At 35.4% G+C, this 13,311-nt stretch overlaps 2 protein-coding genes across 2 annotated transcripts; both read right to left on the bottom strand.

The window, feature by feature from the left end:
- Positions 1-185: 185 nt before the first annotated feature.
- On the bottom strand, positions 186-5,751 carry LOC106427344 (tetratricopeptide repeat protein SKI3). Its single transcript, XM_022710051.2, has 18 exons — positions 5,514-5,751; positions 5,095-5,418; positions 4,932-5,015; positions 4,789-4,839; positions 4,619-4,711; positions 4,405-4,545; positions 4,251-4,331; positions 3,934-4,169; positions 3,695-3,866; positions 3,504-3,616; positions 3,372-3,429; positions 3,224-3,289; positions 2,941-3,153; positions 2,438-2,863; positions 2,275-2,369; positions 1,468-1,710; positions 576-1,393; positions 186-494 (listed from the first exon to the last, which is right to left on the bottom strand). Exons 1-18 carry the CDS (start codon positions 5,580-5,582, stop codon positions 301-303), a joined length of 3,477 nt encoding a protein of 1,158 aa, XP_022565772.1. The 5' UTR covers positions 5,583-5,751; the 3' UTR covers positions 186-300.
- Positions 5,752-6,145: 394 nt separating this feature from the next.
- Positions 6,146-9,066, bottom strand: LOC106427277. The gene is made up of 10 exons (XM_013868012.3): positions 8,707-9,066; positions 8,547-8,619; positions 8,342-8,395; positions 7,995-8,252; positions 7,467-7,885; positions 7,297-7,396; positions 7,107-7,160; positions 6,935-7,027; positions 6,723-6,851; positions 6,146-6,649 (listed from the first exon to the last, which is right to left on the bottom strand). The coding sequence occupies exons 1-10, from the start codon at positions 8,808-8,810 to the stop codon at positions 6,329-6,331; spliced, it is 1,605 nt and encodes a 534-aa protein (XP_013723466.1). The 5' UTR covers positions 8,811-9,066; the 3' UTR covers positions 6,146-6,328.
- Positions 9,067-13,311: the final 4,245 nt, after the last annotated feature.

Below are 13,311 nucleotides of genomic sequence, written 5' to 3'. Positions count from 1 at the left end.
AATCGCCAACTGACGCATGGAATTATTGATTAGGCGCACACCTAAACCGATTTTTTAATTTTTTAAAGCACAAAGATCAAATTTTGTTAAAAAAAATTGTTTTGAAAAATATCATTTTGTTTAGATACAATTTGTTGACTAAACCGATTTTTAGAACACTGCTCATGTTATAAAGAAGAAGAAACTGCATGAATCCTATTCAGTGTGTTTTCTCATTCACAAAACACTAAATGTCAAAAGCATCTGTAACAAGAAAAAAAAAACAGAACAGAGCTGTTCCGCTCTTCTCTGTTCTGGTTCTTAGCTAATGGGATACTGAACAAGCTTATCCAAGACGTTCCAGTATCTCATACAAGAAGGGTTAGTGTGAATCGCCCTAAGCACCCATTTCTCAGAGGTTTGACAGTTTTCAATCCCTGAAGTTGTTTCAGGTCTTTCTTCTGATTCTCTTGCAAGTATATGCATCTGAAAGTAAACCTCTGCAGGTCTCATCTCTGTCCCAAAAAATAAAATAAAAACATGTTCAGTTGTGTCGAAAGTCAGAATGAAGAAAACAGTCTCTCATTCAGTAGTACCTGGTGGCCAGCAGAACCATTCAAGACGGAGATTCTTCTTCCACTTCTCTTTAGAGCCAAGACTCCCATGTGCTTGAGCCAATAAAGCATAGACAATAGGCAAAGGAGTAAACGACCTCGCTTGAACTTTGCTTAGACTCGTTACAGCTAGCGAAAGGAAATGCGAGTCGTTAGACTGTCTAGCCAGCTCCATGCAGACGGCACCATGGCAGAGAAGTAGACAACTCTCTGAATCACCCAACGAGCAAGCTTGTGCAAGAAACTCCTCCGCTGAGGAGAAATCTTTTTTCCCGGAAGAAACTAAGCCAAGAGCTAGACTGTAAACAGCCATCCACTCTTTCCATGAATGATTCTGGCTTGGTGGGCTCATCATCTCCAAGAGGTTAGCGTCAGCCTCCAGATCAAACTGAGATTCCATGAGCTTCAGGCAGATCCAACCAATGTTTGAGTCTGTCTTGAGCTCCAAACACGCTTTGTACTCCTCTTGCATGTCTCTGGTGCTTCCCTTTGATGCATAGACACGGCAAAGCTGCAAATGTGATAGAAACAGGTAGCTACCTGGAAGGGAAAGGGAAGAAGCCTTTCGAGCATGGTCAATAGACTCTGCTGTATCTCCCTTCTGCAAACTCATCTCGGAAGCACAAAGCAGAAGCTGGAGCTTTTGATATCCAGACGCCTCATCAGAGAGCGCCACGGAGATTAAACGCTCAATAGCACTGCAAAGCTGTCTAGGGAACCTCTGCTCACGAGCCTTCTGCATGAGATTCAGAATCAGCAAGTATCTCACATCGCTGTTCCAAGGCTCTTGATGCAAGAATCTGCAATGAGATTGGATCAGTTCACAAACTCTTGAAAAACGCTAAAATGATTGTTAGAAAGATTCTCAAAATACCTTTGCAGTTCCGCAACGACAACAGGAGCATTCAGACTCTGACAATGGCATGTTGGGAAAGAGAACCTTGGAGCAGTGTTGCCGATTACATTGCAAGCAACCGATCCTCCACCAAGGACTTCCAACGCAGACTTCAGACCTTCCTTGTTTCCACACTCGGAGACGTTTATGATAGAGCATCTACTAGCAGCACAGACCTCTTTGGTTCCTTCACCAGCTAACAAAATATATCCAAGCAGGTTCCTAATTCCAACATATCATTACACAATTAAAACTAGATATTGGAGCATTTATCCGAACCGAAACCAAACCCAATTTCATAAATACCAGGATGGATCCTATATCTCTAGAACCCAAAAAATGAAACTGAACCGAAACTTTAAAATAAAAATTATATACTTAAAAATATCGATTATATTTAGTTTCTAAATAACCAAATATCCTAAAAATACTATATATATAAACCAAATTAACCAAATATTTTTTACCCAAAATTATCCAAATTACCCTATATTTTTACGAATTACCCAATATTTAATCTGAAAGACTTGAACTATCCAACGTTTTTACCCATATTATCCAAAATTACCCAAAAAACCGAACCGAATTGGACCTGGTTATAAGATTTTAGAAGGTTCCCAACTTCACTACCTGAACCGAGCTGAAAACGAACCAAATTTTTTAAATAACCGAACTGTTCCTATATCTTTGGAACCGAGAACCAATATACCCGAACCGAAAACCGAATGCCTAGGCCTGATTAAAACCTAGCGTTTATTTAAACTCTGGTACTGATTAAACACTCACCTTAACAAATTACTATGAGGATACATATGCAGAGCTTTCCTGAGGTGTGCAATCCCCTTCTCAAATCCAAGGAACTCTCCTTCTCCAGTTTTCAGCTGCAATATTCAGAGTTGGCATCAATATAAAAGCATTCCAAAACGAACCAAGATCAAAAAGGCCTCACCAGTTTGCTGAGTGCTATCAAATAGTGCATCGCAGCTATCTCTTCTTGTGATGTTATGTAGCTACGAGTGCTCGCAACAATCGTCTGAAGCCTATCACTCTGGTCAAGAGCATGGATGGCGGATACTATAAAGCTGATTTTCGAACTCTGGAAGAACTCTTTGGGCATTTTCTGGATGCTGGTGATAGCAGAATCAAGTCCAGATATGCAGTAAAGCAGACTGCAGATGAAGCTGATTGGGAAAGCTATTGAGGTTTTCTCCATTGTGGAGATCCTACCAGCGAGCTCCCGAACCACTGAGAGAGCCGAATCGTTCTCACCGATCTTCCACAGAGAGAAGGCGTAGATTTGCAAGGCTCCAGCATCAAGCAAACATTTTGACTTCAGATTTGCGCATTCCTTGGCAGATTCTTTGAAACGTCCTGCCTGCAAAACACACACATGCTTTGAATGAGTACTAAGTAGCATTTCTATTGATTGTTGAATTGTAGGTTGGATCTCACCTTGCTGAGTGACCTGACCAAGTTGATAGATATTTTTACAGCCTGAGATTTCACTGAACTGTCTGGGCAAACACTCATTGCAGCCAGTGCTAGCCTGTATGAAGCAATGGCAGTGTGATAGTTATGTCTTGCCTCGCAGACTAGCCCGTGGAGGTTATGGGATTCAGGGTAGTCAGGGGTGCGCTGCACCGCCTGGTCAATGCAAGCGAAAATCTGCAACAGAGTTTCAAGACGGTGTGTTACATAAAGGCTCACTCCGATGAAAAAAGTAGTGTGTTCATACCTGCGGAGATGAGATACTTCCTTGTAGCAAAGCAAGCCATGCCAAACCAACCTGGTACTCCGCAAGCTGGACAGAAGATCTCACACCTTTGTTAAAGCCATCACACTAACAAGAACTTTAAAAAGACAGTTAAAGCAGCACTACTTACAGGTGATATCTGCGCAGCTCGTAAACAACTCTCAAAAGCCTCATCTGATGTGGACTCCCTGAGGTGTTTAATTAGTCTACGGAGGTAAAATTTTAGCTAAAAAGAATTATTTGTCACATAAAAATCATCTACCTAGCATAAGTATCAGCTGAGCCGGCCCAAGGTAGAGCAAGTGTAGGATCTATGCTTCTAGCACAGTCAAAAGCCTGCTTTGCCAGTTTCATTTCATCTGATTCCCTGAAGATCTGTTTAATGCAACTAAGATTATGTAAATCATGAACATAGATGAAACAAGAAAGACAAAGATGTTTAAGGAACAATACCTGGCCCATAAAAGCCCAAGCAACGGCTAAAGATACATCCAAATGCAACGCCCTGATCAAAGCATGTAGTTTCAAAGCACTGTTATCAGACATACAACCCAAAGCAACCCAAAACTCCGAGTTGTCGCATTCAAGTAATAACGCTCCCAGAGCCATCTTTTCAGGTAGCTTCCTGATAGAATTGTAGACTGTCATTACCCACATAAAAAACTAAGACTAACGTTTTAGAACAATCTTACCAAGAACTTGAAGTTTCAGAAACATCGGTTAAGCTTGAAACGAGATCACAGGCTATGGCTATGTCAGTATAAAGATTGGCTTGCCAAGGGGCTAAGTGTAGAGCTCGCTGGTAAGAAGATTTGGCTGAGAGTGCAGCTGAGTAACAAACGCTTCTCCAAGAAAGTATTGAATCATTAAATGTCTTTTCTGAGTTTTCAGTTCCTCCAGACCATGGAAAGCATCTTGCAAACGTAAGCTGCTCATGAACCAAAAACAAACATTCAAAACCCAGATAACTAACAAGCTGATGCGTAAAATACAAGACAGCCTTCAGTACCTGGATATCTCCATGCAGTTTCCATATAGAAGACATGTTGCTGGCCAGTGCAGTGCTTTCCTTTGCAGCTTTACGAGCATCCTACAGTGGATTTACATTAATTGTTAGAGCAGAGAGAATGACATAATCAGAAGAGGTCAGTAGTATTATTAACCTCCAATAACGAAGCAGCCCATCCAAATGCGCCCAGATCTATGCATTCCTTTGACCAACTAAGCAATCCAGAAGCAAGACCATAGAGCACAGAAATATTCTGAGGTGAAATCTTCAGCGCTTGCTCAAAGAGCTCCACACCCTATACAAATACTTCTATGAGACTTCCACAAAACAAACTCTCTATAAAAGTCAGTATGAACAGATGTAGCTACCTTTCTATATGAACCAAGCATCAAAAAGATGTTTGCGCTCTCCACTAATGCAAAAATCTTGGTCTCATCTAATTCAATGGCACGCCCATACGCCTGTTGTAAACATTGAGAACTGAAGTCACAACAGAACCAACCACAAAAGTCCAAAAATGGAAGCAGCTTGTTCTTACCTTGATAGCAGCAGTAAACATTCCAAGTCGCTGGTAAGCAAGGCCAAGAGCCTGCAAACAACAGACGCAAAAAAAAAAAATGATTCTTGTCAAAAACAAATTTTAAGTAACTAAACTCAGGAGATAGAGCAAAGGACTATTACTTCCCATAGGTCAGACACTGTAGGATAGCCTCTAATAGCATGTTGAAGGCTCTGAACAGCTTCAGACCACTTCTTCTGATGAAGCTGCCAACACAACACAATCCAAACCCATAAATAAGCAATTCAAGAAATCAAAAGCTCAAAACTTTCACAATCAAACAACCTGAATGTAACCCAATCTGCAAAACGCCCAGAAAGCCTTGGGAGACTTCTCAGAAGCGTCACGGCAAACCGCAACTTCCAAGATCTCTTTCCCTTGCCCATCCAACAAATCACAAAGAGCCTCTCCAGACTCAGAGTCATTAACGTTCAGCAGCACCGCTCTCTGGTAACACTTGGCAGCTCGATTGCGATCAAGCGTCACGCGCGAGTAGTAATGCCCTAAGTACTTGAACGCAGATGCATTGTCAGGGTTTAGCTTCGCCGACAGAACGAAATGCTCCGCCGCTCTCTCCGAGTCTCCGCCGCGTTCCCACAGATACAAACCCTGTTTTCAATTCAAATCAAGTTCCAAACTTTCTTGTTCATGAGGAGATTCTCAACCAAACCCATATCAAATAATCGAACGGGAAACAAAGTTACAAGTTCGAATTGCAGAGAAGGGTCGTCTGGGTTGGCTTCCACGGACTTCTCCAGCTGCTCCAATTCCATCTTCGCCGTCGTCTTGATCACTGATTTAGAGTGAAGTAATCGAAAGTTTCTTCCTTGTTTGTTTGCTCTGTCTCTACTCAACCATTAAAAAACCTAACTTTTTTTTTTTTTTTACTCTCGCCGGAAAATAATCGTCGGAGTTTTAGACACAGACCAAGCAAGCAACTTGTTTTAACCAGAGACCCTTATATTATTACTAAACTTGAAATAAGGTCGTGTATTGTGTTTCGTTTACATTAAGCCCTAAATATGGAATGATTTATTAGGCCCATTACCCATATGGCTACAGGCCCAAGTAATTACGCCCGATTTTGCAAGACCCGGTTCAAAAGTTATATAAAATATCATTTTATTTTATAATGAATTTCAGTGTATTTTAAAAAAAAAATCTTGATTAAAAATATGAAAGTATAAATTTAATAATGACATAAATATTTATTAAAATCTGTGTATTAAATTTGAAATTTAGTAAATTTTCTTGTTTTAGAAATCTTATAGGAATTTATAAAATTGATTAAAATAAATTACACTCTCTTAATTTTAGATTTATTGGTACTATAGGGTCATGCAAACCAACTCTATTCTACAATTTCTCACTTGAAAAACTCTTTGCTTTACACCAGTCTGAAATACAAAAAATATGAAATCAAACACTATAGGTAATTTAAATTATTTAATCACATCTTGAGGCCAAACACACACACACACAAAACTTCTATGAATAAAAAAAGTAATAAGACCATCCATCATGAGGTCTTGTTTCTTCCTCCGACCAATTCTCCGGCAATGACATACCGGAAACTCAAGTTTTCCGGTAACCATTCAAAACTCTTACTCTTCTTCTCCTTCAAACATTTCTCAGCGATCCTCCTCGCATCCTCAGGTAAACACTGAGCTGTTGCTTCCATGAGCTTAGACACATCCATTGACATGTCTTTAACATAATGCTGAAAGATCTTTGGCAACAATATCTTTGTCCCTTTGTGAACACGAACATTGCTTCTGATAAACTCTTTCTTCGCTTGTCTAAGGTCCCTGAAGATTCTATCCGCAGTGTAAACTCGAACCTAAAAATATATATTATTTACTGTTAGAGTAAACTGTAAACATTTAGAGTTGAATAGGTTTGTAGTTTTTTACCGTGGGATCTGTGAATGCTCCTGAGGATATAGCGAAATGAGCTAAAGCCTCGGGGTACTCCAACGCGTAAACGTGTCGCACACTGCATGTTTTGGACTTTCTTGAAGGTGAAAACAGTGTTTGGAGTAACTGCAAAATGTAGAGTTAGTAGTTTAATTACTATGATGTGGTGAAAAGGTAAAAGTGAAAGTAAAAAATGAAATGGTATATACAGGTGATGGTGATGAGTAATGAGGTCTGATTCCTAAGATTGAGCTTTGTATGATGAAAGGGTTTATGCGGTAGCCTCCAATTTCATAAGCTGCCTGTTTTTTTTTTAAAGAGAATTTTCTTAGAAAAATAACATAACAAATGTTAATCATATATATAATTAAAGATTAAAACCTTCAAAACAGAGGTGTTTCTAGCACGGTTGTGAATTCCATAAGCTAAATAAGCCTGCAAAGAAGAAAATTATAGCATGAAAAAAAGATCATTTACAAGGAAATAGAAAGAAACAAATAAAGGTGTACTTGCATGCATCACAAGAGAATTGTGAATGTAATTTGAAAAAAAAAAAAAAAAATTTACTTACATGCATCACAAGAGCATTGTGAATGTTGATCCAAAACGCAAGCTTCTCTTCACGTTTCATTCTACTCGGATCAACTTTCTCAAGATTCTGAACAAGTGATCTGCACACCAGTAATGTTAAATAATAAAGGTTTTGTAACCAAAAATTTAATATAATCCAAAAATTGTTACCTGAATTTTTGGAGCATAAGAGCAGCATAACTGAAACTACTATCATCCAAGTGTACTTTAAGAGCATCTACTACAAGAGCATCTACTACAAGAGCACCACAAGGCAAAACATTGCCTTGATCTTGACTATGATTCATCAAATGATCCTCACTAGCGCAATGCAGACTCCATTTCTCGGATTTTGAAGAGAAAATGGTTGATGAATTCGACAATGATGAAGGAGAAGCAGAGAAACAAGCTGAGGAGTCTCTTCTTGTTGATGAGCTTCTTGAAAGTGTACAGTACACAGAAGATATACATCTCATGATATCTTCAGAGAGTTTATTCGGGTTTATTAAGTTGTTGTGATCATCAACTATATGAGATGATCCAAGAAGCTCTCCAAGACTCTGCTTACAAGATACTTCTCTAGTCCCTTCCTGAAAAACACACACACATAAACAAGTAAGTTTTGCACACTATTGATTTGTTACAATTGTTCCCAAAAAAAATATTGATTTGTTACAAATACTCAAGGTTTAAGGTTACCCTTAAAGATAAGGCTTTCAAGCTAGTATTGAAACTCCGAGGGTAAGAGATGGGTTTTTCGTAAGCTTGGTAGCTATTTGAGAGAGTTAATGATGATGGTGAAGTAGTCACTGAACGTTGTAACGTTTTTGCAGAGAGATTAGAAAAGGACGAAACTTGTTGTTCGAAAGACTTTCTGTAGAGTGACAATAGATAACGTTCCATGTGTAGAATCTCTAACTCGATTGAAGCAATCTCCTTCTTCAATTCTTCTGAAGACTGTTTAAGAAAAAAAAAAGATATTAAAGATTATCAATAGACAAAGCAAAACATGAAAGCATATATTAAAACTGAATTATAAACAAAACCTTTGGGATGAGACAGAGATTGGAGCTTTTGTGAGTAATTATATTCTTATCAATCTGCAATTAAATAGAAAATAAAAACACATTCATTAGAATCACATCAAACCATATAAACCCTGAAGAAAATTGCTTTTTTTTCAAAATTGCTTTTTTAGGAAAAAAAAAACAAAAAAGGAATATAAAAATTGAGATGATTTTGGAACAGTACTAGTTTTGTGTCTGAAGAGAAACTTAGAGATGACACATCAACACCACTCTGCACAACCATGTTCTCTCTGTTCCTACAACCAAAGAACATATATGGAACTTTCATGTAACTTTAACATATACAAAGTTACAATCTCTTGCGCAATTGAAATCATTTTTACCTTGGAGAACATGAAGAAGAAGAAGTGGGAGAGGAAGAGGAAGAGGAAGAAGAAGATGAAGAGGATGAAAAAGATGAAGAAGCACAATTCATTAGAGCCAACATTTTCTCACACTTTTTGAGAGCTCTCTGTATTAGAATTATCTTTATCAGAAAGTCAAGATCATGCTTCAAGAATACAAAAATAGCTAAAGCTCCAGCCCTTTTTGTGCTTCTACTCTTGTATTTCTGTGACTTGACTTCAGAACCTAAAAAAGGAATGCCTTTGTAACTTTCCGGGAAATTGAGTGAGAAAGTTATGAAGTGAAACCGACATTTTGTTTTTTTTTCGCCGGGAGTTCTGACGCAAATGAAGTGAGTTTTACTCTACACTCTTTAATTGTTAAGACCTCAATATTTTAATTATTATTAAAATACATCTATTTTAATTTATTCATCAAAGATTTTATTAAAACATTATTCAATTGGATCTGCTATGTCCTCTGTTTTCATATTTATGGCATTTTTTTTTGTGCAGTGTGTGTGATTACAGTCGTTCATAGTGTCCCTATAAGACTACAACCATATAGTATATTTCATTCATAAATCAGACCTACGCAAAAAAAAAAAAATGCAATAAATATATCAAGCCATTCTATTAAAAATGTACCAACCATTAAGATATATGCATGCAACTAAGAAGATCATTAAACCTAAGTACACTTTTATGTGCTATATAATGTTAAGTATATGAATACACAAGTTTTCTACCATTTTGTCATATGAAAAGATGATTAAAACAATATGAAAGCAAGCACACAAAGCTTAAGAAAACTAGAATATATTTATACATTTATAGTGTTGATATGGAATCTACTGTACTGATAACCAATACTAACAGAACAGTGATACAATTTCCCTGCAAAATCAAATTGATTAGCATATGCTATTAATTAGTGTTTCCTGCATAAACTATGTACTTTCTCCGTTTCTAAATGTAAGTAGTTTTAGCAAAAAGAGTTTGTTTCACAATATAAATAGTTTACATATTTCAATGCATTTTTTCATTTATTGGATATTGTGTGACCAATGAAATAATGTTAGGTTTTTAATAATTGGTTGAATTAATTGGTTAAATGATATATTTTTTTAAATAACAATTTTCTAAATATTCGTGTTTTTAAGCAAAACTATTTACAATTAAAAACGGAGAGAGTATAATAAAACCATACTACATAGTAGAAAGAATTTGGAAACGAGGCAGTTAATGCATTTGAGCTAATAAACAACTAAAACTTAATTAAGTGGGGACAAATTACTTACATAAGAGTTGACATGGGGTCGTGAGGTAAGATACCAATAAATATGTTCCGATCACTCCCATACGAGAAACTGACAATATCTTTGAAATACATAAAATAACTGTCGACCTAAAATACTTATTTTGTCAGCAGGTGATTAAAACCCTTTTATAATGCGAAAATTCGAAGTTCGCAGAAAAGAAATACTAATAACTAAACCAGATCTAGTTGAATATGATAGACTGTATACAGAATGTATTAAATAATGATAGAACAATTTTTTTTTGTCAATGATAGAACACTTTAAGATGTATTTTATTGTATATAAGTAATTTTGTAGAAGAATCTAACAAGTATATATGACTAAAATATGCATGCATCCGTGCCATTGCATGTTAGTGGTCATAAATGCATAGCCACGAGAGCTGTCCCCATAAATTATTATGCCACCCTGTCCAATTTTTATATTTTATATTTATAAATTTATTTATTTGCGTGTATCTATTAATTACTGCTATTAATACGTGTTAGATACTTTAGGACTTTATAGTGCAATTCATACGGGCAAAGTCATATCGATGTTCATTCTCTTTTAAGTTGGTTTCGTACTCGAAACGGTTGCAGTAGTAAACATAAATGTATGGAAAAACAATTCGCTAAGTATTTTCTTGGTTTTACACATCTCATGAAATTAGGTTTTATATTCGCTTTGCTGTTCTGTAAGTTTGTGTGTAGTACAACATCTAGGTCAAAATTAAAACCCATATTATAACTTTAACAAATTTAATTCGATAAAAACATTAACAATTTTAACACAATAAATGTCAATATGTACTTTTCAAATGGGTCATGTGCGACTAATATTTCATGCAAAACTTATGTATAATCGGTAAGTGTGATATTATTCTATCTGAAATTCCTTAGCCATCTAAAGATCGATGAGATCAGAGATATGAATGTACTGTACATAGGTGTATGTGTGTATACAATACGCCATCTGACTGAAGACAGTTATAGAAGCACGACTGAATACTTTAATAATTGGAAAACTTGATTTGATCAGTAATATATTGATCCTTTATTTCATAAAATGAACATAGAGGTGGACCGACTTTCACTTTCAAGCTAAAATATGATTTGGGACTTTCCTTAGCACCGACTTCTATGCTAACACAATGAAGAAGAAAAAATACTGACAAAGAAACTCAGGCACGTTGGGGGTGACCCTTTTCATTTGTTTAGCTACCCCATCTCTAGATCCATATACATATTTATTAGATATCAAATTAAATGAACATTGCTAGCAAAAAAAAAAAAATTAAATGAACATCTGTATGCAAATCGATAACAACTCACTTGTTTTACCGTCCATGCTTACTATACTATTTAACTCATTAATTAAATGTCAGGTTACAATAACTTGTTTCATTTATAATCAGTGAGCTCAGAAAACTATTAATGATAGTGTTTTGTACCTTACAAAATAGTAGCTCACACTCGTACATACTACCCCATCTTCCTAATCAATTACTCCACTAATATATCTCCGGCAAAAAAAAGTGCAAGTAAAAGGAAACTTCACATTTGACAAAATAAAAAACTTCACCATTTTCTAATAGTATCATTTTCACTACTTAGGCGTTTAACTCAGTTAATTAGCAGAAAATCATTAACCTATTCACACAATTCAACTTTTTGTTCCAAAAACTGTAACGAATTATGTTATACTGCATTCCTTTGTGAATAAGTGTCACAAGGGTATTTTTCACACAGATTAAAAAAAATTGTTGAAATATATGTAAGTTATTATTAATTACACTTCTCTGACCAATAGTATTTGAGATAAATAAAATTATTTATAAAATCAATGCAGTTTGCATTTAATTTTCAGCTAAAAATAAGTATAATTTACATTAAAATTGTAAAGTGACACTTTTTATGTAGTAAAAAAAAAAGTTAAAATGACATTTATTATGAAATGGATGGATTACTTCTTACTTAAAAAAAAGTTATACTCCAAATATAATAAGCTTGCCAATTTTACTAGTGAAATTATGTAATAATATAACCTTGCATGATTGTAGCGATTCTGCGTGACACGTGCTACCTGAAATTCAGTGACTCTTTTAACACAAACTTTTGTTGTTTTTAATAATACTACGGGTAATGCCTCCGCGCAAGCGCGAAGTTTTGAACAGAGTTTTTGTTTCATCTCAATATTTTTAGAGTTATTGTAGCTGTGAATTTTGCGTTGTGGGTTGATCATTGTTTTTCAAGTTTTTTTATTGTTATAGAATTATAGTTGTGATGATGAACTGTGTATGCAATGTTCTTCACTCATGAAGAACTAAACTGTGTTAGTAATGTGATTGAATTAGTTCGTGGTGTTGCTTGATGTGTCACTGAGACTTATTGTTTGTTTGTCTTTTTAATTTGTTACTTGTATTGTTGAGATTACATAAACTATATTAAGGTTGTTGAGAGTACATTTTGTTTCTGGATATTTTTTCTTCGGTTTAGTTGTGTAAGTTGTGTGTATTAAGTAATAATTTTTTTATTCTTATTATGTTGGTTATATGTTTTTTTTTTTTTAAACTTGTTGCTTTTACTGGACCTTTAAAACAAATACATGAAGACTTGTAGAAATAACTATAAAATGAGTGACAATTAATATTTGGGCCTTAATGAGTTTTAAACGAATATATGTATTTTTCATAAGAAGACAATAGCATTGGTCTGTTGACATTGAGCATGTAAGTTATTTTCAAAAGACAAGAGGAGTGAGCAGGTGGAGATGTTGTTGTCGCATTTGTGTCGGTTGGGATTGTCTCTTGTATCTCCTGGTGTGGTTGTGTTTGTTTCTTTTTTATTTGATGGGTAATATGTAAACAAAAATCATTGTTAATTGTATTTATCAGAGTTTGTAACTTACTCTGCTTTTTTGTTTAGGTAATTTCATTGATCTTGGTTATCGTCTTCGTCTTCTTCGTAAGCATCTGCGAAAGTAAGTTTGCAAATTGTTAAATAACTGGCTGTGTAGTTTGTATTTGTTTAGCTTGCCATGTATGTGTCGTTAAATTTTAGTTGAGTTGATTGGTTTGATATATTTGTTTTAAAGTTTATTTGTAAGATTAAACAAAAAGAGAGGTGATCATTAATGATTCGTCTTTTTTGGAATTCTAGTTATTGGTGTTTTGATTGTTTGGGTTATTGTGGTTTCTTTTAAGTTGTAAAATAAGGATTTGTGTATAATTAGATTGATAATTAAGGGAGATAAATAGACAACCACAAATCTTGGGTATAAAATATTTTTTATAATTGATGTT

The sequence above is a fragment of the Brassica napus genome, chromosome C6 (assembly GCF_020379485.1).
Source record: "Brassica napus cultivar Da-Ae chromosome C6, Da-Ae, whole genome shotgun sequence".
NCBI lineage: Eukaryota > Viridiplantae > Streptophyta > Magnoliopsida > Brassicales > Brassicaceae > Brassica > Brassica napus.
The sequence above is the reverse complement of the archived record's forward strand: the minus strand, read 5'-3'. Positions and strand labels throughout refer to the sequence as shown.

What these genes read in the sequence shown, in the direction of transcription:
- LOC106427344 (XM_022710051.2), bottom strand. Translation starts at nt 5,582, where the DNA reads ATGGAATTGGAGCAGCTGGAGAAGTCCGTGGAAGCCAACCCAGACGAC. An exon ending in CTTCTCTGCAATTCGAACTT is followed by an intron (nt 5,419 to 5,513) that starts GTAACTTTGTTT and finishes AATTGAAAACAG; the next exon opens with GGTTTGTATCTGTGGGAACG. An exon ending in CTTGGGCTTTTATGGGCCAG is followed by an intron (nt 3,617 to 3,694) that starts GTATTGTTCCTT and finishes TGCATTAAACAG; the next exon opens with ATCTTCAGGGAATCAGATGA.
- LOC106427277 (XM_013868012.3), bottom strand. Translation starts at nt 8,810, where the DNA reads ATGTTGGCTCTAATGAATTGTGCTTCTTCATCTTTTTCATCCTCTTCA. An exon ending in TCTCTTCAGACACAAAACTA is followed by an intron (nt 8,396 to 8,546) that starts GTACTGTTCCAA and finishes ATTTAATTGCAG; the next exon opens with ATTGATAAGAATATAATTAC. An exon ending in ACAATGCTCTTGTGATGCAT is followed by an intron (nt 7,161 to 7,296) that starts GTAAGTAAATTT and finishes TCTTCTTTGCAG; the next exon opens with GCTTATTTAGCTTATGGAAT.